General features: G+C 39.0%; 3 protein-coding genes across 7 annotated transcripts; all 3 read left to right on the top strand.

Annotated features, from left to right (window-relative positions):
- On the top strand, positions 1-11,255 carry LOC122093971 (eukaryotic translation initiation factor 3 subunit A-like). 2 transcript variants are annotated; one of them, XR_006144602.1, is made up of 15 exons: positions 1-270; positions 434-532; positions 1,855-2,336; positions 3,041-3,256; positions 3,385-3,753; positions 3,852-3,881; positions 4,521-4,748; positions 4,891-5,052; positions 6,962-7,183; positions 7,297-7,503; positions 7,628-7,834; positions 9,019-9,099; positions 9,565-9,766; positions 9,966-10,490; positions 10,615-11,255. XR_006144602.1 is itself a non-coding variant. In XM_042664539.1 (14 exons), exons 2-14 carry the CDS (start codon positions 487-489, stop codon positions 10,388-10,390), a joined length of 2,877 nt encoding a protein of 958 aa, XP_042520473.1. In that variant the 5' UTR covers positions 1-270; positions 434-486; the 3' UTR covers positions 10,391-10,587. The 2 variants fall into 2 exon arrangements, 1 of the variants encoding a protein (XP_042520473.1); XM_042664539.1 differs by lacking the exon at positions 10,615-11,255 and having other exon boundaries at positions 9,966-10,587.
- A 1,461-nt stretch (positions 11,256-12,716) lies between these two features.
- On the top strand, positions 12,717-18,122 carry LOC122094059 (protein RTF1 homolog). 4 transcript variants are annotated; one of them, XM_042664681.1, is made up of 2 exons: positions 12,717-12,919; positions 15,835-18,122. In XM_042664681.1, the coding sequence occupies exon 2, from the start codon at positions 15,839-15,841 to the stop codon at positions 17,813-17,815; it is 1,977 nt and encodes a 658-aa protein (XP_042520615.1). In that variant the 5' UTR covers positions 12,717-12,919; positions 15,835-15,838; the 3' UTR covers positions 17,816-18,122. The 4 variants fall into 4 exon arrangements, with proteins under 4 accessions (XP_042520615.1, XP_042520614.1, XP_042520617.1 ...); XM_042664680.1 differs by having other exon boundaries at positions 15,827-18,122; XM_042664683.1 differs by lacking the exon at positions 12,717-12,919 and adding an exon at positions 12,931-13,083.
- A 1,217-nt stretch (positions 18,123-19,339) lies between these two features.
- Positions 19,340-22,600, top strand: LOC122092659 (polygalacturonase QRT3). Its single transcript, XM_042662888.1, has 3 exons — positions 19,340-19,572; positions 19,795-20,025; positions 21,243-22,600. Exons 1-3 carry the CDS (start codon positions 19,348-19,350, stop codon positions 22,281-22,283), a joined length of 1,497 nt encoding a protein of 498 aa, XP_042518822.1. The 5' UTR covers positions 19,340-19,347; the 3' UTR covers positions 22,284-22,600.
- Positions 22,601-23,866: the final 1,266 nt, after the last annotated feature.

Below are 23,866 nucleotides of genomic sequence, written 5' to 3'. Positions count from 1 at the left end.
ATTTTGACTTGGCGAGGGTTTCGCGGTTTTCGCCTTCGCTTCATCCTTTTCTCGTTCCTCCTCCATTGCCGTTCGTCTCTTCGACCAAACGGCGACAGCTTTCTGAGATAAAAAAACTCTAAAACAAGAAGATTAGAGATCTAAATCTCTTCAGATTCGGCTTCCCTTGTTCGTTTTCTTCGAAGAATCCGACGTACGTGGTCTCTGTTTCATGCATTAAGACTAAGGAACGAGGATCTTTGCGACACCTTGCGATCTTCCTCCACCTCTGTAAGTATTTTAGTGTGGAACTATGGATGAAGCGTTCAATAGTTGAAACCTAATATCCTATCGACGGTGTTTTGGATCCATTTTGTCTCTAGTAAAATGCAGTTTTCTTCTGTTTGTTCTCTTGTTCAGTTGAGATAATGATGCATATTGGTTTATGGATTAGGTCTCCTAGCCTGCTTGTGCTAAGCAGGCAGAAGATTTGATTGATCAATAGTCATGTCGACTTTTGCGAAGCCAGAGAATGCCCTGAAGCGTGCCGAAGGTCAGTTACTTATATTTTCTGCATTTTTTAATTAATGTCGTCAAAAGGATGGTTTGCTTGGGCTATGAGTCCACTCTCAGTTGATTTTCTCCCCCTTTTCTCTTGCTTTACCTTCTGACCTTGTTTAATTCCTTGTTAAAAAAAAAAAAAAATAAATAAATAAAGTTTTAGCTATTGCCAATTTGTTTATGTACTAACCTCTATAACCATAAAAAATTGAGATAAATAAATTAAATAGTAAATAGTATGTAAAGTACTGGTATACATTGATGCATATTCTTATCAAGCAGAAGTATTTGCTATGCCTAAAGTTAGGATTGGGCTCCAAATGGTATATCAGTGTGTGAATGTACCAGTTGGATATAATGCAAGTTGGTGGTTAGTTGTTTGAGGAGAGGGAGGTTTCAAAATTTAAACCCTGGTCTACTATGTGAACCCTATGGTTGTTACAAGGTGCTCATGAGTTAGCATGTTTACTCAACTCGCTAAGAAGTACACCAACTAGTGTTCGACATGGATTGTATTCATCTGTTCCATTCTATTCAAAACCAAGCTGTTATTAACTCATGAGATCATGTTATCTCCACTGCTAAAGATGCTCGTCCTTGGCTCCCCATTGTTCTTTTAACACCTCCAATGTGCAATATCACTTTTCATCACTGGTGCATTTGTTGTAGTTGAGCAAACAATCTCAATTCGATTTTCTTCATCTCATGAGTTGTCATCACAATTTGGTGATTTTGCTGAGTTCCTTGAATGTATTCATCTTAATTTTATATTTTCTTGACTAATCCATCTCAACATCCTCATCTCAGCTGTACTTTTTTCTATTAATGAAAATTTTCTACTATTAACATCCAGTTCCATAAAACATTGCTGATTTATTATGACTGTGCTGATCACATAACTCTAGGCGATCCTGTCCTCTTCATATGCCAGCTTAAATTCTCTCAGCGCCAATAAAGCTGTTGTATGTGTGATGCTTAATGGATGGGGAATGAAACATGTGAACATCATAGAACTGTAAATAAATTAATAACCTTACACACTTGCCACTCCAACAGCTTGGGTGTTGGGCCTTATATGCTGTTTCTAGATAGCTTCCCTGATTTGGATTAGGATTTTTCATGGAAATAGTATTTAACTGTGTAACAATAGTACAATACTTGTCTATTACATTTGCATGTCTCAGCTCTATCATTTTTGAACAATTTATTTGCTTGATTAGTGCATAGCTGTCACCTTGGGTCTCCTTGACAATTATGGATTAGTGTGATAATATTTTAGAACTAGGACTAATTTTTGTTGATGCATGGATACAGAGTTAATCAATGTTGGACAGAAGCAAGCAGCCCTGCAAGCACTTCATGATCTGATCACTTCGAAGCGGTACAGAGCATGGCAGAAGACACTTGAACGTATAATGTTTAAGTATGTAGAGCTCTGTGTGGACATGCGAAAGGGTAGATTTGCCAAGGATGGTCTGATCCAGTATCGTATTGTATGCCAGCAAGTGAATGTTAATTCATTAGAGGAAGTGATTAAACATTTTATGCATCTGTCCACTGAGAAAGCAGAGCAAGCTCGAAGTCAAGCACAGGCCCTGGAAGAAGCTCTGGATGTTGATGATCTGGAAGCAGACAAAAGACCAGAAGACCTAATGTTAAGCTATGTTAGTGGAGAGAAAGGAAAGGATAGGTCCGATCGTGAAGTTGTAACCCCGTGGTTCAAATTCTTGTGGGAAACCTATAGAACAGTGCTTGAGATTTTGCGTAACAACTCAAAATTGGAAGCACTATATGCGGTGAGCTATCTGGTCTTGTTTAGATTTCCATAATTAATTTTGTCTTGTTTCATGGGTCATGATTTATGTTTTGTTTCTTCAGTTTGTGTGGCTGCAGACTGGGAGGTCCAGAACTTTGAATCTTTCCATGGTTCTAACTACTGGTTGCTTTGGTCTAAAATTGAATCAGGACCACAAGGCCAAAAACTCAACAAGGAAAAACTGATTTTGTGTGAATACTGATTAGTTTCGTTTTCAATAATTGAATTTGAAACTCCTGTTGGTTTAAATAACTACTTAATTGGTTAAGATCATTTTAATGCAAGCCACCTCATTGGAGTCCAAACTACCTTATGGAGATTTATTGGAATTCAAGCTTCAAACCTAACATGGCGGTCTGAATTCCTGTTGGTCAGGGGAATTGAATTGGGATGATAATGGAACTAATTCCTATGATACACCATTTGCAGTGTCTGATAATGGAAACTGCAGTAGCGGAGCCTCGTGCATTGGGTTGCTATTTTTTAGTCTGCCTGGTGATGGACTTTAAAATATATTTTATTTTTAATCTTGTAATGTGTGTAAATTTACCTAGCCGAGAAACTAAATGACAAGCAATCTGTTGTGGCATACCAGCATGTGAACAAGTATCTTCTACCTGTAAAGTTTCAGCAATTATTATGTTGCACAAAAATTATAGCTAAAACCCAACTTATTTTGTGTAGATGACGGCACACCGGGCTTTCCAGTTCTGTAAGCAATATAAACGAACAACAGAGTTTCGCAGGCTATGTGAAATAATCAGGAATCATCTGGCAAATCTAAACAAATACAGAGACCAGAGGGACCGTCCTGACTTGTCGTCTCCAGAAAGCTTGCAGCTATATCTTGACACAAGGTTCGAGCAGCTCAAGATTGCAAACGAACTCAAACTCTGGCAGGTATCTATTTCTGCACTTTCTCTTGCTTACTGTGCCTCCTATTGTAAGATGGGTGATTAACTCATTAGTGTATTTTCTCCAGTCATAGCTACGTGTGGTTCTTATTACTGTTTCACTGATGTCTGCAGGAAGCTTTCCGTTCAGTTGAAGATATTCATGGGTTGATGTGCATGGTTAAGAAAACTCCCAAGCCATCCTTGATGGTCATTTATTATGCTAAACTAACGGAGATATTTTGGGTTTCAGACAGCCACCTTTATCATGCTTATGCATGGTTTAAACTTTTCACACTACAGAAATCTTATAACAAGAATTTAACCCAGAAGGATTTGCAATTGATAGCATCTTCAGTTGTTTTAGCTGCACTTTCTGTGACCCCCTATGCTCACACACACGGTGCATCTCATTTGGAGCTTGAAAATGAGAAGGATAGAAATCTGAGGATGGCCAGCCTTATAGGGTTTAGTCTTGACCCTAAACGCGAGATCAGAGAAGTGGTAATGTGATATATATTTTTTGGATCTGTTTAATTTTTTTCTTGCTAGCTCTTATATTTCTTAGTTTTCTTTATCTGACGGGAGTACTTTTTCTACAGCTTTCAAGGTCTTCACTTCTTTCGGAACTGGTAAGATTGGAAATCTATATTCCTTATATAAAAATTTATTGGATTTGTGCTACTGTCCCCCCTAAAAAGGTGGGGGGGGGGAGAAAAAATGGCATCCATGTGGTAATGTTAGTGAGTCATTGATGTCATGAAACATGAGAAGAAACTCTCTTTTTGGTCAATCCAGATTAATTTAGTTCAGGTCTTATCTTTGCTGGATGTGCTTGGTTTTGTTCGGAACCTTCCAAAGGATTAGATTGGCTATTAGGTTTAGATAGATTCATTGTCCTTTCTCGGTTTTTGCTAATGGAGTCCCAACTTTCTTTTAATAAGGGTCACTTTTCTTCCTCTGAAAATTGATATATATGTGATGCATCTGATTGCCTATTAGTTCATTCCAGATATTTGGTGCACATTCCACACTTTTCTCAATTGAATTTGAAGTTTGAACCATTGAATTCTCTCCAATCTCAAGGAGATAATATCTTCTTTTTATTCGGAAGACTGAATTTGCTTCTCTGTGCTTACAGAACTAGGATTGCATATTATTATTTAATCTATCTTCATCGTCCATTTCTGACTGTTCATTTTATTTCATGTTATGTGTATTGACTTAATTGATTATTTCATAATACTGATTAACTTGGATATTAACTATAGGTTTCAAAAGGCGTAATGACCTGTGTATCTCAGGAAGTAAAAGATCTTTACCATCTTTTAGAGCATGAGTTTCTCCCCTTAGATCTTGCTTCTAAAGCACAGCCACTGTTAACCAAAATTTCCAAAGTTGGAGGGAAGCTTGCCTCAGCTTCTTCTGTTCCTGAATTACAGCTATCACAGTATATTCCTGCCCTTGAAAAGCTTGCTACTTTGAGATTGCTACAGCAGGTGCGAGTTTATGTTATTATTCTTTATAAATATTTAAACTAGTTAATCTAGTTATTTCAATCTCTTTACATACTATTTTCTTTACATATTTTCTGGTGGTGGGGGATTTACCTTGTTGACAGTCTGCTTTCTGATTTTCCAGGTTTCCCAGGTTTATCAGACAATGAAGACTGAGGTGCTGTCTAGGATGATCCCATTTTTTGATAGTTCTGTTGTGGAAAAGATTTCTGTTGATGCTGTCAAATATAATTTCATCTCCATGAAAGTTGACCATAGGAAGGGTGCTGTTGTATTTGGTAAATTGGTAAGTTTATGTGTTCCTTTAATGAGAAAAAAATAATATTTTAGTTGGTGATCCTCCACCTTGATGATTGAAAATCAAAATTTTATGTGGATTAGTGATGTGATGAGGTGAAATTCTTTGACACACACAGGCATACTGCATACATGTGCCTTGGACACTTGCATGCTGGACTTTATTATTCAAGGATTCATTGGAAACAACAGATTATCTGGATTAGATTTGAATCAGCTAGGGCTATCCAATCCCTGCTTAAGCTAATTTATTTTTACTCAAGGATCGGATGACCCTCTGGAATCCAATCTGGATCAGGATTTATCTGTGCTAATCAGATCCTAAATTAAATTCAAAATATTTGTACTGGATAGATTTTTGTAGTTTGAACACCATCAGAACCATTGGAAAGATAAAATGCCATGTTGAAATGGATAAAGTTTAAGTATAATTGTCATTATTGTCATCCCCATCAACACCAGGAAGCAGTCCCAACTATTTAGGGTGAGAAATGTTTTAATTCTCGTACCTCCCTTCAGTATCACCTTTCAGTTGTTCAAATTCTAATGGCGGTTAGTAATAGATAGCCTCTGTTCACTTGGTTATTACAAAAAGAAAGTTTGGGAATTCAAGAATAATGCTTTTATACTGCTTTTATTGGTACTATTTTTGACTCTGCAGTCTGTTGTACTTTCAGGACTCCACCATTTATTTTGTAGCTCTGGTCAATTTGCTTCTCATTCTGATACAAATCTGCTCTCCCTTACCAACTAGGTATTATGGAGCATAGGGTGCTTGGATGTAGCTCTGGTCATTCCATTCCAATCTTTCCATCTCTCTCCTCCTCCACACCTGTTTGGACTTCTTCTATTTTATTTTGTATGGATCCATATAGCCGCCCCATTAAGTTAGGATAAGGCTGAGTTTGTTGTTTTTGTTGTAGAGTACTTTGATGTTTGCCAAACCATTTTTCTTCTCTAATGGAATTTATGCATTTCCCAATGAGTGACAGGACTTCAGATATTTCTATATTGAACCTTATGCTGTTAAACTTGCTGGTGTTAACTTCACATCAACTCATGTGTTTCGAACTCTTTCTCCCCTCTGTTTTTATTGTTGGCCATATTCACAATGACATACAACTCTGGCCTTGCCCCAAGCATATGGGTGTCGTCCACTTGAATCCTGTTCCACTAGTCAACTTTATCTAGGGCCATGCCTTCCATTAATCATAAAGTACTAACGTCTGTTTTGTTACCACTTTAACCTAAGTCGTTTTTACCTTATCTTTGTCCTTTCAATACCTTCAACTTGCATTATATCATGTTATGCACAAAGACATAAAACCTACAGATAATCTATTTTCTGGATTTAAAGTTCTTCTAGCTAATGCATTTATTTTCCTCCATGTGTCGTCCACCTGAATCCTATTCCACTAGTCAAGTTTATCTAGGGCCATGTCTTCCATTAATGATAAAGTACTAATTTCTGTTTTGTTACCACTTTAATCTAAGTCATTTTTACCTTATCTTTGTCCTTTCAATACCTTCAACTTGCATTATATCGTGTTATTTACAAAGACATAAAACCTACAGATAATCTATTTTCTGGATTTAAAGTTCTTCTAGCTAATGCATTTATTTTCCTCCATGTGTCGTCCACCTGAATCCTGTTCACTAGTCAACTTTATCTAGGGCCATGTCTTCCATTAATGATAGAGTACTAATGTCTGTTTTCTTACCACTTAAACCTAAGTCATTTTTACCTTATCTTTGTCCTTTCAATACCTTCAACTTGCATTATATCTTGTTATGCACAAAGACATAAATTCTACAGAATCTATTTCCTGGATTTAAAGTTCTTCTAGCTAATGCATTTATTTTCCTCCATGTCGTCACTGGCATTGGACTGTGTTCAGGACCTTGAATCAGACAGGCTTCAAAATCACCTCACTGTTCTTGCTGAATCTCTTAATAAAGCAAAGGCCCTGATTTCTCCTCCAGTGAAGAATGAATCCAAATTAGGTGAAACTTTGCCAGGTTTATCTGAGATTGTTGATAAAGAACACATGAGGCTTCTTGCTCGGAAATCAATAATTGAGAAACGCAAGGAAGAGCAAGAACGACAAATGTTAGAAATGGTAATTCCTTTTTATGTTTCTGTATGAATGAATAACCTGCAAATTGGCTGATTCTTCTGATCAGCAAGGTAAATAAATCATTTCTTAAGAAAAAGTTACTTTTTATTCTGTAGGAGCGAGAGGAAGAGTCAAAGAGACTTAAATTACAGAAAATAACTGAAGAGGCTGAACAGAAGAGACTTGCCACTGAGTATTCCCGAAGAGAGGAACAAAGGATTCGCAGGGAAATCGAAGAGAGAGAACTTGAAGAAGCGCAAGCTATGCTTCAGGAAGCAGAGAAACGTAGTAAAAAGAAGGGAAAGAAGACTGTCATTGAAGGGGTAAGTTCACTCTATTTGTTGTTTCCCCTTTTATGCATATATATTATTTGTTGTACTTTGTTCTATGATAACAGCCTATTCATTTCTTTCCAAACTCATTTTTGGGAATTGTATGCCTTGGCAGGAGAAAGTGACCAAACAGTCATTGATTGAATTGGCTTTGAGTGAGCAACTCAAAGAGAGGCAGGAAATGGAAAAGAAGTTACAGAGACTTGCCAAAACAATGGATTATATGGAAAGAGCGAAGAGAGAAGAGGAGGCGTCTCTGATAGAAGCTGCATATCAAAAGCGGTTGGTGGAAGAAGAGATACTTCATGAACATGAGCAGCAGGTATGTTATGGTGCAATGATTTTAATGGGTTTGGTTACAACAATTCATTATGGGAATATGTCGAGTCAGATCCACCTCACCCTCAACAATTAGGAGATGGGTATGTGGACTTGGCTAAAATGTGCCAAAGAAAAGGGGGTTAATGTTTCAAAATAAGAGGGGGAGGGAGGGGGTGCTTGATGTGTCTTCGTATCACAGTTATCAAGGGGTCACCTAGGCAACCAGTCGCCTTAATTGCCTAAGCAGGTGCCTTGTTGGTGTCTCTTGGCGTCCAGGCCCCTTCCAAAGCCTTGGGTCGCCTGGACACTGAGAACTATGCTTCGTATTTTTCACAGCCATATGAGTGTTCTGTTTAGTGTGTCTCGGAGATATATGCCCACATCCATTCCGAGGATATGTCTCATCATGGGTGCTCCATGGGCACATCCAGTGTCTGGTTAACATGTGCAGTGTATTTCCTAGAACACACATGTGGAAAGGTGTCTTTACGAACTCATAAATTTGGTGGGTTGCTTGCAAATTTTTAGGAACTCTGCAAAAAATAAAAATCAATAATGATTGATAAAAAAATACTCAATCATCAAGAGAGTCCTCTGAAGGGTGCTTGTCTGGAGGGACCTTGGGTCAAAATACAACAGGCTAGGACTTGAAAATAATGAGCAAAAGGGGATGTGAATTTAAATCGTAAAATCTATCTATATCTATATGTGTGTGTGTGTGTGTGTATATATATATTATTATTATTATAATATGTTGTAGATACCTACCTAGAGCATCATGTGGGAAGACATTTGAACCCAGACTATTTTCGGAAAGTGAAAGTAAAGGAAAAGCAGAACGATTAAAATTGGATGGCATGTATTTACAAAGTAGACCATACAAACAAAATGAGAGAATTCTTGAAAAATGTGTAGTTTGGGTACATAGGCCATCCTTACGAACAACTTTATGATCATGTGACTAACATGCTTGACAATTAGGATCTATAAACATGTTCCACCTGAAAGAGAATTAGATCTCGCTGAAATCAGTTGAGCTCAGCCGTTAGCTCTCCCCCCCCCCAAAAAAAAAAAAAAAAAATTTTTTTTTTCTCCTCCACATGAAGGCTCGCCCTCTCAGGTATGACTTTGGCTCTCTTATGATTTCTTAAATATACTAACGGGAATCTCCATTCTGAGTTTCAGCAAGAGATTGAGCTGAGCAGACAGCGGCATGCGGGAGACTTGCTGGAGAAGAACAGGCTGGTTCACATTTTGGAACAGAAGGTTAGTCTATTTTATTTCCTCTTCATTTTATATGCAATTTAGTTGAGTTAGTCATGGGTCCATGAGGCTACAAAAGATCCAATTGTTGTAGGAGTCTGCTTCCTAGTCAAATATGGCCATCGGGGAAAGAATGGAGATTTAGTTGTAAGTTTCTTGTTTAGTTAAGAAGTAGCCATTTTTAAGACCCGAGCTGCCCAAATGAATGGATTGGTGTGCCTGGAGGTTTACTGAAGATGGAGCAACCTCCTTGGGTTGGACTAGTGTTTTTAAACTGCACCAGGAACCTGCAAACTGGAGACATCTGTCTGGTGTAGTTCTGTTCTTTGTATATATTATTGACTTTTTTGGGGGTTAATGGACTAGAGTAAATTGTGCAAAGTATGAGACTTTTTAACTTATTGAGTAATCTGAGTTTAAATTTTCTACTCCAACCCAATAAATTCTCTCTGGATGTTGTTATTTCAGAATATATTCCAGGAGAGGATTGTCAGCCATCGAGAAGCTGAATTTAATAAAATAAAGAGGGAGAAAGAGGAGCGAATCGGGAAACTTCTGCAGTTGAAGAAGCAGGAGAGGGAGGCTAAGAGGAAGTTGATATTCTATTTGAAATCTGAAGAGGAGAGGTTGATAAAGTTGGAGGAAGAGGAGGCTGCTCGGAAGCTTGAAGGTATTTTGCCTTTGTTTAAACCTTACATTTTTCCTACTTGGGAAGGTAAATTGAAATTTAATGAGAGAAAAATAAGGAAGCTATGCACCTCCACTTCTAGCACATATAGGAGCAGATTCATGGGGATGGGGCTGACTATTTCATGGCTTGTTTCTGCAATATCTTATTGGTATTTGGTTGGAATTTCATGGATTTGCAGAGGTTGAGAGGCGAAAGAAGGAAGAAGCAGAACGTCTGGCAAAGTTGAATGAAATTGCTGAAAAGCAGAGGAAGAGGGAGAAGGAATTGGAAGAGAAGGAGAGGCTGATGAAAGGTAGGCCCGCTGAGCCACCAACAAGGCCCGCTGAGCATCCTGCTGGGTCCCCTCAGCCAGAACCTATAGCTGTTGCTACTGCTGCTGCATCATCTACTGGGAAATATGTTCCCAAGTTTATGCGTGCGAAACAGGAAGGCTCTGGAGTTGCTCCACCTCCGGAACCTGATCGGTGGGGAAAACAGGATGATCGTCCACCCCATGCTAATGACAAGTGGCGTAGCGATGACCGTCGGTACCCAAGTGGTGGCTCAAGGCCCACCACATGGTCGTCATCAAGGATAACTCCGCGTGGTGGATCTGAACGTTGACTGTTAAGCTGTCCTTTCCCTCTTCTGCTAGAGCAGCGTTATGCTTCACGTCTTGGAGGCAAACAATTTGTTGAAGGGAAATTTCCCCTTTTTTGTTGAGGTATTCGCTCCCTTCGAGGAAATTTATATTGATTGTTTTCTTTCTTTTAATTATAATAGTTACACATTCCCAAGGAGGGATTAATTTCTATGGCTCACATATTAATTGTCCAAAACTTTCCCAGAATCTTAGCACCCGTAAAAAGAGAATAAAAGCAGTAACTCCTCCGACCACCTTGCATCTACACTGGAAAAAGAATGAAGAATGTCTTCTCAATGCCATACGTATACATGTAGAATTACTAAATAAAGCACTCCAGCTATGAAGTGCAACCTCCAAGTGCATCCCTTTGGTGAGACCCTTAGTTTGTTGGCCTCATCCTCAGGTAAGACACCTGCCCACCCAGGCAACTACAAATGTGAGTTTTAGGGGAGAGAAATTTTCATGTTGTAAAATTTTCAGCTATAGGATAGGGTATATATGTCAACCATTGTTAGGAATTTGTCACATTTGAGCTCTTACGTTTACCTGTTGAGGATTCTCACCTGGACTGCTTCCTACTTGATAATTGGTAGTTGATATTGTAATTTGGTGTTGAATCTAGTCTCCACCCTTCCATTGTAAGAGGTTCCCCCATGGCTCAACCTTGAGTCCCTAAGCAAGGGCATGAAGGATCCCCTTGGGTGATGTAAGCACTGGCCTGTATTGTCAACTAGTTCTGTCATCAGTGGAAGCCAATACAAGTGATCCACATTAGTCTTTGGAAAGATGTGCTTCCTGAAGCCATATTGTATCAGAAAAAAAAAAAAAACTGCAATTCTCTCTTGTCCTCCATGGATTGACTACTAAAATTAAATAACTAATTTGTGTGTTTGGGATATAGAATCAATTTGATAACAGCCTGGAAAGGTGGAGAAAATAGAGTTGCAACTGTAGATTGTTAAGCCATGTTCATTTTTAGATTATGAACCTTAGGTTGCAGCAAGCTTTAAGCCAATATCCAAAAATGCGCAGCTCATGTTGGCAAGTTCTGGCATTTGAAAGGAAAAGATCTAATGGTATGTACAGATGAGTGAATTGGTTGGATACGGTATTCTTGGTCTCTGCTAGGTGTGAACAGACACACTTTTTTTGGGAGTTTTTCTGGATGGTCTGCCCTTTTTGAGCGACGTGAAGTGCTTATTTGATGAAATCAACTATGGGTGAGAAGTCCCTAAATTGGATTGATCATGTCAAATTTTGAGCACATCATGTGGGGGTTCTATACTCCGATTCAAATGGACCCATGCAGTTGAAATGAGGGGAAAAGTATTGATAAAATTTTTAGGTCCTGTGGAAGTAACGGTATTTTTTGTAATTATATCATGGTTTAACAATTTTTTTATATCCAAAAATGCCATTGGGTAGTAAAGTAAAACTATCTCAAGCCAAACCAAACAAGCAATGAGGACCACCAAACATGACATATATTCCCCCTTCTACCTTTTTGTTGCTTTTGTTGGGTGGGGGTTCAAGAATAGAGACCACCTATTCTATGAATGCTTGTACTTTTCCTAAGATGAAATTCCTCAACTTTCCCTCCAAGCACTCCCCTTGCAAATTAATGGAGCATTTTTAACATGTCCCCAGCCAATTTCTACTACGCATCCGGCTCCTTCCAAGTTCTTGCCCAATTCTCTCTATGGTGACATCGGTAAACTTTAAATCCAACGATTGGGAAGGTTTTTGTTTACGTTAATCAATTTTATCTGATCATTTTAGCCGTGGGATAATGACCTGCTGTTCCTTGGGCTCTATAGAGAGGAATTCTATCACCCCGACTTAATTTTTTTCTGGGGCCTCTTGAATTTGCTATCTCGTTTCAGGTTGGGTGAGAAAAGAGGTATAGAACAAAGTTAATCGAGAGATTGAGTGGCAATTAAGACAGATCGGTTTGATCTGGGCAGAGTTGTCGGGTAGGAGGAATTTGGCTATATTTGGTTGTAAGAGGAATTAAAAGAAAGAAAAGTGAAATTTTCATATTTAAAAAATTAATGTATGTAATAATTGCCCATGTGATTTTAACATTAAATTCAAATCATTTCATATTTGGTCATAAAATTTCATTTCATTTTGCATCCAAAATCCTTTGCTATAATATTTAAAATATATTATTACTAAATATGATTAAAAAAATTAAATAATTTATAGAATCATAAGAGTGTAATGATTATAAACATTTATTTTTAAAGTGTGTTGTTCCCTTCTCTTTAAATTCCCGTTGCTATCCAACAGAGCCTTAAAATGGTTTTAATTTCACAAACGTTGGATTATTATTATACTGGTGTCGCGCGCACAGAATAAAATTGGACGATTAATAAGTATTGGAGAGGGGCCGGATCCGGATCCTTCCTAGTTCGCCATCAGTTCTGGCAAGCTATCACGGCAAGCCGGCACGGGCATAGGAGGTCGCCGCCGTAAAACTCTCTGCGAATTCTTGGATCCGGAAGGTAGGTTTAACCCATATCCACTCTCTCTCTCTCTCTACTCGGTATATGCTTCGAAATTTAAAAGCTTCAGATTTGGAGAGGAGATGAATTTCTGTCTGGATCGATAGAATTCGGTACTGCTGAGCTTCGTTCCCTCACCATTGTAGCCTCTTTGTTTTAACAGGGTAATTGTTCAGCTACCATGAATGATTATGAAAACGTAGATTTTCTGTTTAATTATTTACTTTCTCTTGATGGGTTCTTGAATATGTTGTATAATGGGTCTCTTTATGAATTTGTTTGTGAGATTGAAGGGTTTTCTGTAGAGTATTTTGGGTTATGAGTCTTATCGATGGCATGAAACTGGTATGAGGATTACTGGAACGAATTTTTTGCTTGGGAACCAGAACGCCTAACCTCATGGTTTATAATTTTGTGTGTGGGTCGCTGATGGAACCATTTTGATCGAAGTAGTAGCATTATTATAGTTGTACCAAAAAAAAAGTAGCATTATTATAGAATCTATACTGCAATAGGAATATAGCCTAACAAATTTCTATTTGTGTAACCTATTTTGTACATAAGCAACCAGATGATCTCTCAATGTAAGCTCTTAAGCTTGATAATTTCTCTAATTTGTATACATGTCCCCACTCTCTCTCCCCGTGTCATATGTTGTCCTTTAAATAAAAACCATGTTAACATGAAAATGTCTTAATAGAAATTAAATTTTACAGTTGAATCACAAAACCTATTTGTTGCTGCATGCTCCCCAAACATATTTTTTTGCATATATATATATATATATACACTAGATATGATCTTTACCTGATGCAGATTGGAGTAGGTACTCCTTGAAGCACCAACACAGGAACCAACCTAAAACCAGGCCTACCGTAGCTCAAAACAGGCATGTAGTTCCTTAGAACCAGATTCTGGTTCAGGCCAAGCCATAGGGCTTGCATGTTAACTGGTTTTCACTTAGAACCAGTCATGGGGCTTATTGGATTAGGACATTAATTATTTATTTTATCTTCTTCACTTGTAAGATTCAGTTTCTATTTAGATAAGATAAGAGTCCTAGTGTAGTTAGGAAACCTTATTCCCGGCAATCATGGAGGGTGTTTTTACTTCTTCTTCCCTTCCCACCCCCCCTCTTTATTTTTGAGTATGTTTCAGTCTAGCCAGTTTCTATATAACAATGTAAGCCTCCATGAACACCCCCCCCCAATGATTTTATTGTTGATTGAAGCTTCGCTTTTCCCTCCTATTTCTGCGAGATTCAAACACTGTTGTGAGATGTAGCAAACTATTGGTGGGGTGCCAATAATGGCTACTGGGATTCCAACTGGGGACTAGGTGGGAGACAATCAAATTACATATTTACATATAGATGCACTGGGCACAGCCGTCCCCACGATTTAGTTCAATGGTATTTGGCTTTTGCCTTCGATCTGTGAGATTCAGTTCCTGCTCTGGTGTGAGATTCAGTAGATAGAGTTGGTGGGAATTCCAGCCTTGAGGATCAGGTGGGATTCCTGATTCAACTTCTTCTCCATCAGTTAAACAGATTAGATCTTTCCGGCACATACTTATTTCTACGTTCTATTTATGCTTGTTTTGCTTGCTTGTCTGTCAGTCTATTAATTAGATTTCTGCTTTGTTTTTTGTTTTTGTTTTGTTTTGTTTTATTTTTGTTTATTTTTGTTTTTGTTTTTGTTTTTTTATTATTATTTTTTTATTTTTGTTTTTATTTTTGTTTTGTTTTGTTTTTTCTTTTTTGTTTTGTTTTGTTTTGGTTTTTTTTTGGGGGGGATGGATAGCTTCCTGCCTTGTTGTTTCTCTTCAGTTTTCCTATTTTGATTACAGGTTCTAAGTTCTAGGTTGGTTGCTGGATCAAAATCTGATTTTTCAAATCGAAATTATAAGTCCTACTGTTGATATACTTCTTCTAGGTCTGAGTTTTCTGTACTGATTTTTTAGATCTAGTTCAGATTGTTGTTCTACTGCTATTGCTGAATCTGAATGTAGTTTCTGACCTGTTCTTAGACCTGCGTTATCCATTGGTTTTCAAAAATCCTTTTCTTACTAAAATTCTTCTATTTCTGATTTCTGAAACCTGGTCCTTATATCTCTTTTGTGGCTTCTATTTATTCATTATTATGCTTTATATTCTGATCTGAAACTCCATAGACCTGCTCTTCGAATTCTGTAGTTTTCCAACTTCCCTATACCCAGTAGGATTGGTTCATTGTGGAGAATCTGACCATCATATTCTCTAATTTTCTGCAGAACTGTTCTACTATTCGAAACAGTGCACTCGTCCAGAATTTTTTGAACAACTATTTTATCTTCGCTGAGTTGTTGGTTTTCTCTACAATTTGGGTCTTATTCTTTACCTGCAATTCTGGTTTTATCTGGGTTTTCGATATGGATTACTTTGTTCACTTTGAGTAATTTTGCAATGTCTATGTGCTTAGCGAAGTATTTACATAGTGATCAACAGTTATGGAATAAATGGAATTTGTATTTGCTTCGTTTTGCCATGGGGTTGACTTGCATTGTTGCATCTGTGCATTGTTGCAGTCATCGCTAGAAAAGCACCATGTGAACCTCCCCTTAGGTTAAAACAAAAAAATCTCCCCCTTAGGTCTAAAAAGAAAAAGAAAAAAGAAACTAAACACGCAAGGCAATTGAATTCATTAAATCTGGCTTTGTGATGATAGTAAATGGAATTCCCTTGTAGGATGTCATTTAGTTAATATTAACAGCTTTGTAAAATGATGCTTCTAAATCGTTGTCACATGATGTTATGGCTGATGTAAAATCATTTCTCTATGCTCTCATTTTCTGTTTTGTTGTACTATTATCAACCATTTAGTTGGTTCTTGTTTGATTTGGACTAAAACAAGTTAGATATTTGTCTAGAGTAACAGGATCATGGCGGACTTGGAAAACCTGCTTCTGGAGGCCGCAGGAAGAACTGGTGGCTCAGGGGGAAACCGGCGTCCTCCTTCAAGAAGGCGAAGAGAAGGTTCGTATTCTGATGATGGAAGTGATTCAAAGGATGATGACTCGGATGATGATCTAGGGTACAAAAGCCGGAAACCCTCTGGCTCTCAAGTTCCGTTGAAGAAGAGGCTGGACCCCATCGAGAAGGATGATGATCGGGATAGTCAGGGAGATGATGATGATTCTGCAGATGAACACCGAGGTGGCAGCAGTGATGAATCTGATGTTGGAAGTGATCTTTACAAGGGTGATGAAGATAGGGAGAACCTTGCCCAGATGACTGAATTGGAGCGAGAATATATCCTCTCGGAACGGGCGACGAGAAGAGATGATCTAAAATTGAAGGAGACTGTGAGAGCAAAGCAGAGTGGAAAGAAGTCTGAATCTGTAAAAGAGACTACACCTCCTCCTCGTTTGCGCTCATCAGCTAGATCCGCTGATAGGGCAGCTGCCAAGGATGATGCACTGAATGAGCTACGGTTAAAGCGGAAGAAACAGCAGGACCCAGAGGGTCATTGGAGATCAAAGGATGTTGCAAGAGGAGGTTCAAGTGGTCGGGGTTCTCCTCCTGTCAAGCGTAGAGGTATTCTGACTGCAAGTCCAAGTAGCTCTAGCCAAAGTGAAAGTCAAAGTGGTAGCCACAGCAGGGATGACGGATCAACCGGGGATGGGGACTTGGGTGATAGTGATGATGATAGGGATGATGGGAGGGATCGGCCAGTGTTTGAGGATGTCAAGAACATCACCATAAGAAGGTCAAAGCTAGCCAAATGGCTCATGGAGCCGTTCTTTGAAGAGTTGATTGTAGGTTGCTTTGTGAGGGTTGGGATTGGAATGTCCAGGTCTGGGAAGAGTATCTATAGGTTGTGTATAGTCCGTAATGTCGATGCTACAGACCCAAACCGACAGTACAAACTGGAGAACAAAACCACATACAAGTACCTCAACTGCGTGTGGGGCAATGAGAGCTCAGCTGCCAGGTGGCAGATGGCCAGAGTATCAGACGCTGCTCCGCTCCTTGAGGAGTTTAATGAGTGGGTCCGTGAGGTGGAGCGTAATGGGGGAAGGATGCCAACCTGCCAGGCTGTGCTGGAGAAGAGGGAGGCCATACAGAAGACCACCAACACCTTTGTCTACTCTGCAGCTACTGTGAAGCAGATGCTACAGGAGAAGAAATCTGCCTCCTCAAGGCCAATGAACATTGCTGCTGAGAAGCAACGCCTGAGGAGGGAGATGGATGTGGCAGAAAGCCGGAGAGATGAGGCAGAGTTGGAGAGGTTACGGGCGAGGTTGAAGGAGCTGGAAGCTATGTCTCGGCAGGTGAAGGAGAAAGATTCCAAGGCTGTTAGATTGTCAGAGATGAACAAGAAAAACAGAGCTGAAAACTTCAAGAATGCGTCAGAATTGAAGCCAGTGAACACAAGTCTGAAAGCTGGGGAAGCAGGTTATGATCCGTTCTCAAGGAGATGGACAAGGTCAATGAACTATTATGTTTCAAAGCCTGGGGGAGCAGATGAGACTGCTGCATCTGCAAATGGGGATGCAGTTTCTGCAGGAACAGGCTCAAGGGGAAACAACAATGGAGTAGAGAGGGCCAGGGCGGCAGCTGGATTTGCTGCAACTGTGGCAGCTTTAGAAGCAGCAGCTGATGCAGGAAAGTTGGTGGATACAAATGCACCTGTTGATCAAGGGACAGAATCAAACTCCCTGCATAACTTTGAGTTGCCAATATCATTGGCAGGGCTTCAGAAGTTTGGGGGACCCCATGGAGCCCATGCAGGCTTTCTAGGCAGGAAGCAGAGGATAGAGGCAACGGTCGGATGCCGTGTACCAGAAAATGATGGGAGGAGACATGCTTTGACTCTGACAGTGAGTGACTACAAGCGACGGAGAGGTCTTCTTTGAAGGGTGATGATGGGATGAACATTTATTTTTTCCGGGTTATGAATGCCAATATGCTGCATTTTTAGAATAATATTGAGTTAAGCTCAAAAGTGAATTGGTATTGCCCTTGTGAACCTGTAAACTTGATGATATTTTGCTTTCCTTGTATTTGTATTTTTTGAGTTCTTGTTTCTCTATGATGTAATCCTTCTTGTCATCCCAGTGTGGTGCATTTCGTCTGGCATAACGGCAGCATCTTTACAGCTAAAAGATCTTATAAACTGTAATTCTTGATGGCTATGTTAGTTGCATGATGGTATTCTTGAAATCTCAGTTTAATTTGTATTTGGGGATGTAAGTAGTGAATGTCAATGATGTATTTTTTCCTTTGAAACAGAAAATAAGAGAGAGCAGTCGAATAGGGATGTTTACCAACGCTTTCCCTTTTCTCATCTTCCTCTTCAGTTCTCTTCTTCAACTCCTCTTTCCTCCCTTTTCACCAGTCCTATTGCTTAGTTAATGTCTAGAACTTAAATTGGTAACAGAGCAGGAGTGGCTTGAGAGTCATCAGGATTTCTGTTCTTCCTCCCTTGGTGAGCATGGGGGACCATATGTGCAAGCGGTGGATTGTTTTCCTAGAATCTCTGCTCTTAATATATCTATCCTCGCTTATGGTATCAATGTCTCTCATTGTTCTTTCATTTTTTTTTTTTTTTTGGGTAGTTATTCTTGTAACAATAGAAAGTCATTGTTTTCGAAAATCACAAAACTAATATGAGTCATATATTTTATCTTTATTATTGCTATATATTTTTTAAAATTTGAACTTCTGTCCATACTAAGAAATTGGAGAGTGCACAACATTGTTTGAATATTGATAACATAATCGGACACATACGGGATGTGTGTTAATACAAAAATGGGTATTTGATTGAATTAGACTTTGAAACTTGACAAGTGACTAATCTTGACCATATTTCCTCTATCCAACAGTCAGAATAAACATATTATTTGTCTAACGGGACAGAATAGATTTTTTGTGACCTCAAAAAAATAACAGGCATTTGTGATAATAATAATTCACTTTTTTTTAATCATTTTTTCCGAGTAAAATTCATCTTAAATTACCTTATTACTATTAGTTATCTTTCCTTATCTACTTCTAAAGTGTAGTATCTCTCTTCCTCTATATATCCTTCCTTAGGACTCAATGTAATTGAGATGAATTAAATGAATTTTAATTCTTGGTCAGATATCTCGGACTGTTGATTATCTTTTTCCACTTAAAGGGAAGCTGTCTCTGAGATTAATAGTAACCCTTGTAACCCTTTCTTCAATATTCACAAAATTACAGGCCATTTATCCTCAATTTTGCTTTTCAATTTTGGCCTCTTATACTTTTAGGTAGGTAGACCAAGTCTATTTACCAGTTTCAAAATAAGCCACAACGGTTGATTTGAAACGAAACTCACTCCCTCTCATCCCTAATAAAAACCAAGACCCACCACCTTAAGCCCTCATGAACCTCTTTTCCCATCTCTCTACCTCTCCTAATGGTGATCCCTTCAACAAGAAGTGGCAAAACCGGAGTACCCATTAAAGCTTTGTGTTTCCTCCTACTGTTTCTATTTCTTCTGATACAGGAAGCTAAATGCAAGCTCCCACCACCTCAAAGGACCTTCAAAGAACACCACGACAAGTTCTTGAAGACAGCGGCAGCTCGGTCGAAGGCGGTCGTGAACAGCCACAAGGGTAGCGAAAGCACCAAGGTTAAGAAGGTTGGCTCCTCTCTTGAAACCACCCATGGAATTCTTTTTAAGTCTTCCTTCTTTTGTTGAATGAGGGTGGACCTCGGCACAATAGTAAGATTGTTCCATTGTCACCTTGAGTTGATTATTATGACCCTCCCCGAGACTCTACAATGAAAGAAGCCTCGTGCACTGTATACACTCTTCTTCTTTTGTTGATTTATGGTTGTGTTTTTTATATAATGACATCAGGATGGAAGGGTTTTCTATCCGATTGGATATGGAGCAGACCCGAGTGGGGAGAAGGACAGTAGTGAAGCCATTTTGGATGCTTTGAAGGATGTGTTTCAAGTGGGGAAGCGTGGGTCGGTGTTGCTTCCTGGGGTCTCTGATCTTGGTGGTGTAGTCATTGATTTCCAAGGTGGTAACTACTCTATTAGCAAACCCATTCGTTTTCCTGCTTCCAGCATGGGCAATGTTGTGGTAAGAACTCAAACATCTCTCTCTCTCTCTCTCTCTCTCTCTCTCGTGTGTGTTGGTTGGGGGGGGGGGGAATTGTGTAGATAGTAGAAACTAAAACCTACATAGGATGCAGAAAAAGTAATAAAAACAAAAGAAAGAGCAACTATACAACCACAACACAAGATTATATGTGGTTTGACAAAGTGCCTATATTTACAGGTGAGTTGAGAGCAGTTTTATTAATAATAGGGAGGACAAGAGATCGCAGCCTGGTCGCAAGCCCTTACACCAGTGCGGGGCTAATGAAAGCACGCTTAGGGGTGGTAACATAAATGAGAATTTTTTATTTCATAGGGGTAGAATTATAATTTCGTGCACCCCTATGTTTGGGCATAGGGGTCATGATCGGGCAGTTTTCTTTTTCCTTAATAAAAATTAGTATACAAGCTCTCTCTCTGTTTACAAAGAAGTTTCTATAACCCTAATAATTCTCATCACTAACAATTAAAGGAGTAAAAACAATGAGATACAGTGAAGAAGGACCAGGGAGGTCAGGAGGGGAGCTTCTACATATAGACTAACTGGCATTTTCAACTACAGGTTGCTCGAACAAAGCATTCAAACTTCTCATATTGTGTAGCGATGTAGCAGCCCACATGGTATTTTCTTTTCTTCCTGAAGGGTGGGCCTGGGTGCACTAATAAGGTTGCTCCATTGTGGCCCAATTGATCATGGATTTGAGTAACGAAACAAATAACCTCAGTGAAGTGGCTGAACTTTATTTCCTTTGGAAGTAGGACTTGATTGAATAAGTGGGGTCAAATGAATCTATTTTCTTTTCATAGAATAACAATAGGATTGAGTTTCTCCGCACCAATGGTGGAGAGAATCTCCATATCTACTCCTAGTGGTACCATGTGATAGCATTAAAGGGGGATAATTTCGACTCCCCCAATAAGGGGAAGGAGTGCAATGTCGACGATCCAAGAGTTCTATCACATGGTCACATTACCAGTGGAGAAGAGATTTCTCTACTCCACTGTTGAAGGAAAACCTAGTCCTTAATACTAACTTGACAACTTAGCACCAAAATGATAGGGTTGGGTGTTGTTTGAGGGTGGGGGTGGAAATTGAACAAACCAACCAGAAAGTCTATAGTAATAAAACTTCACCAAGGTTGGAAAGTAGTATTGCTTTACTAAGCTACTATTGTGATTGTGGTGGTGGAAAATTTTCAGGTACAAAGAGGGACCCTGAGAGCTTCCAAGACCTTCCCTGGTCAGAGGCATCTCATTGAATTATGGTCTCACAATTCTGGAAAAACTGGTGCTAACAATGCTGGAATCTACTATGAGGATATCACCTTCCGGGACCTCCTCTTGGATTCAAATCTCCAAGGAGGTGGAATCTACACAAAAGATTCAGCCCGAATCCGTATCGACAATTGTTTCTTCATCCACTTCACCACTCAAGGCATCCGAGTAGAAAATGGCCATGAGACCTTCATCTCAAGTTCTTTCCTTGGCCAGCACCCGACAGTCGGCGGTGACAAAGGCGAGAAATGGTTCTCCGGTACCGCAATTGATCTTGCCAGTAATGATAATGCAGTCACTGATGTTGCCATCTTCTCGGCGGCAACCGGAATTATCTTACGTGGTCAGGCTAACATTCTCACCGGGGTACATTGTTACAATAAGGCCACAGGCTTTGGTGGTATAGGCATACTAGTAAAGTTGGGAGGGTTGTCACAAACTAGGATAGATAATTGTTACTTAGACTATACAGGTATAGTGATGGAAGACCCAGTTCAAGTCCATGTTAGTAATGCATTCTTCTTAGGGGATGCTAATATTGTGTTGAAATCCATCAAGGGACAGATATCAGGAGTAAATATATTGAATAACATGTTCACTGGGGATCCTAAAAATATGGTTCCTATTGTGAAATTGGATGGGAAATTTAGGAACATTGATCAAGTTGTGATTGATAGGAACAATGTCAATGGCATGAAATTAAAGACGACGGTCGGGAGATTGACAGTCGCCGGAAAAGGGACTAAGTGGGTGGCCGACTTCTCGTCGATGTTGGTGTTTCCAAACCGTATAAATCATTTCCAGTACTCGTTTTACTCTCAAGGGAACTCCGATTTTGTATCGCATGCCATCACAAATGTTTCCAATAATGTGGTGGTTGTGAAGAGTAAAAGGGTTGTTGATGGGGTGGTATCAATGGTGGTTGATCAAGATGCCTTGCAAGGAGAGAAGAAATTCATCAGATAAATATTGTAAGCATGCAGATTTCTTGACATGCCCTCTCAAAAAACATAAAAAAAAAAAAAAAAAAGACTCTACACTCATGGGCTTGAGAGAAAACCGTTGCCCATATTGTAAATACCAACTCTAGTGGCAAACTTAAATGGAAGTTTTAAGTTGGATTTGAGGTTGTCATGATTTTTTTTTTTTTTGGTTGAGGTTCAAGATGAGAGATTGCTAGGAGATGCAAGACTAACAATGCATAGTGTCTTATAATGATGTATGGTTGTGTCTAATAAATCTTTTCTTTAGCTTCTTATATAAAATGAAATTAGTGCAAGAAAGAAGAAAAGACTACAACAATGAGAGGAGACCACATGAATAATTTGATGAAGGGCATCCCAAAGAAAGGAACAAAAGTTTTTGAGGTTTGTAATCAATTGGGTCCATAAAGCATGGCAGTCTGGTCCACATCTCATAATGCAATTTAATTTAGATTCTCTAATTCAATCTAGTTTCCCTTAATCAATGGTTGAATTGTTACGATGGTGGGATAGACATTTAATTATGGGGGACCTTGTCTGGTAAGGGGAGTAACAATGATCCCAAATGGGCGGATGAACCCTAATATTGTAGGAAACCTTTCTCCTAAAAAAAATACACAATCTTCATAGTAGTGGGCATATCTCCATAATTTGACAACTTTCATGAAGAGCTTGGCAACTTTTACAGCCAAGTTTTGCTAAACATGAACTCATTGTGGCACTAAATTTCCAAAAAACCTCTTACGAGCGTCTCACACTTGAGAAAAATAAAAAATAAAAAGAAAACAAAAACATGAGATGCTAAAGCTGTGTCGATCCTTTGAATGTGGGTTCATAAATTTAGTGCCATTGTGAGTTCATATACGATCATTTTCCTCAGAAAAGGTCCCCTACTCAATAGAGCCTTCCCCTTTCCAGGGCACAAGATAGGACAGTCCAACTTATGAGAAATACTTTCTTCAAGTGGTTTATACGTGGCTTTCAGACAAGAAAATATGCTTGGAATCATCTCACTAAACTCTTTAATGGTTTTGTAGTTTCACCTCTGTGACTGGCCACCAAATCCTCTCTGCTATCTCAAAGTACTGTCAGGTAAGCCACACTTTCCTCTCTATGGACTTCTAGTGGATCACCATTCCTTATATATTGTCTGCTACCAAGTGGTCCAAGTCCAACTTATAGCCGAGCACCCTATTATAGTCCATTTAGCCACTTACTCAACTCAAATACTCCACCAAAGAAACAACTAATGCACCAAGTCACATCAGATCAAGAACCCTTATGTCATGAAAATGATTTCCATAATTAATGGATGGTTTATTTATGACCCTTTTTAATACCAAGGGAGACAAACAATAAGCTTTGAGCTACACTTGATAAGATCAACAAATTGCCCAAATTTTCCCATATTTGATCACTTGTCATAACCACAGAGTTTTCAGGTAAAGAATGCAAATCCTTATTAGCTTTTAAAAATCCAGTAGAAAAATGTGCTTTTTACTGCCACCCGTCTCATAACCAAAGAAATGAAATAATTCACAGACAAAAGTAGCAATGAACAACCAT

Source organism: Macadamia integrifolia, chromosome 11 (assembly GCF_013358625.1).
Source record: "Macadamia integrifolia cultivar HAES 741 chromosome 11, SCU_Mint_v3, whole genome shotgun sequence".
NCBI classification, from domain to species: Eukaryota; Viridiplantae; Streptophyta; class Magnoliopsida; order Proteales; family Proteaceae; genus Macadamia; species Macadamia integrifolia.
Note: the sequence above shows the minus strand (reverse complement) of the source record. Positions and strands in the feature narration are given on the sequence as shown.

Excerpts from the sequence above, each read along its gene's own strand:
- LOC122093971 (XM_042664539.1), top strand. The coding sequence starts at position 487 with ATGTCGACTTTTGCGAAGCCAGAGAATGCCCTGAAGCGTGCCGAAG. Across the intron at positions 7,835-9,018 it reads TTCATGAACATGAGCAGCAG|CAAGAGATTGAGCTGAGCAG; the intron begins GTATGTTATGGT and ends TCTGAGTTTCAG. Across the intron at positions 9,100-9,564 it reads TTCACATTTTGGAACAGAAG|AATATATTCCAGGAGAGGAT; the intron begins GTTAGTCTATTT and ends TTGTTATTTCAG.
- LOC122092659 (XM_042662888.1), top strand. The coding sequence starts at position 19,348 with ATGGTGATCCCTTCAACAAGAAGTGGCAAAACCGGAGTACCCATTAAA. Across the intron at positions 19,573-19,794 it reads AAAGCACCAAGGTTAAGAAG|GATGGAAGGGTTTTCTATCC; the intron begins GTTGGCTCCTCT and ends TAATGACATCAG. Across the intron at positions 20,026-21,242 it reads CCAGCATGGGCAATGTTGTG|GTACAAAGAGGGACCCTGAG; the intron begins GTAAGAACTCAA and ends GAAAATTTTCAG.
- LOC122094059 (XM_042664681.1), top strand. The coding sequence starts at position 15,839 with ATGGCGGACTTGGAAAACCTGCTTCTGGAGGCCGCAGGAAGAACTGGT.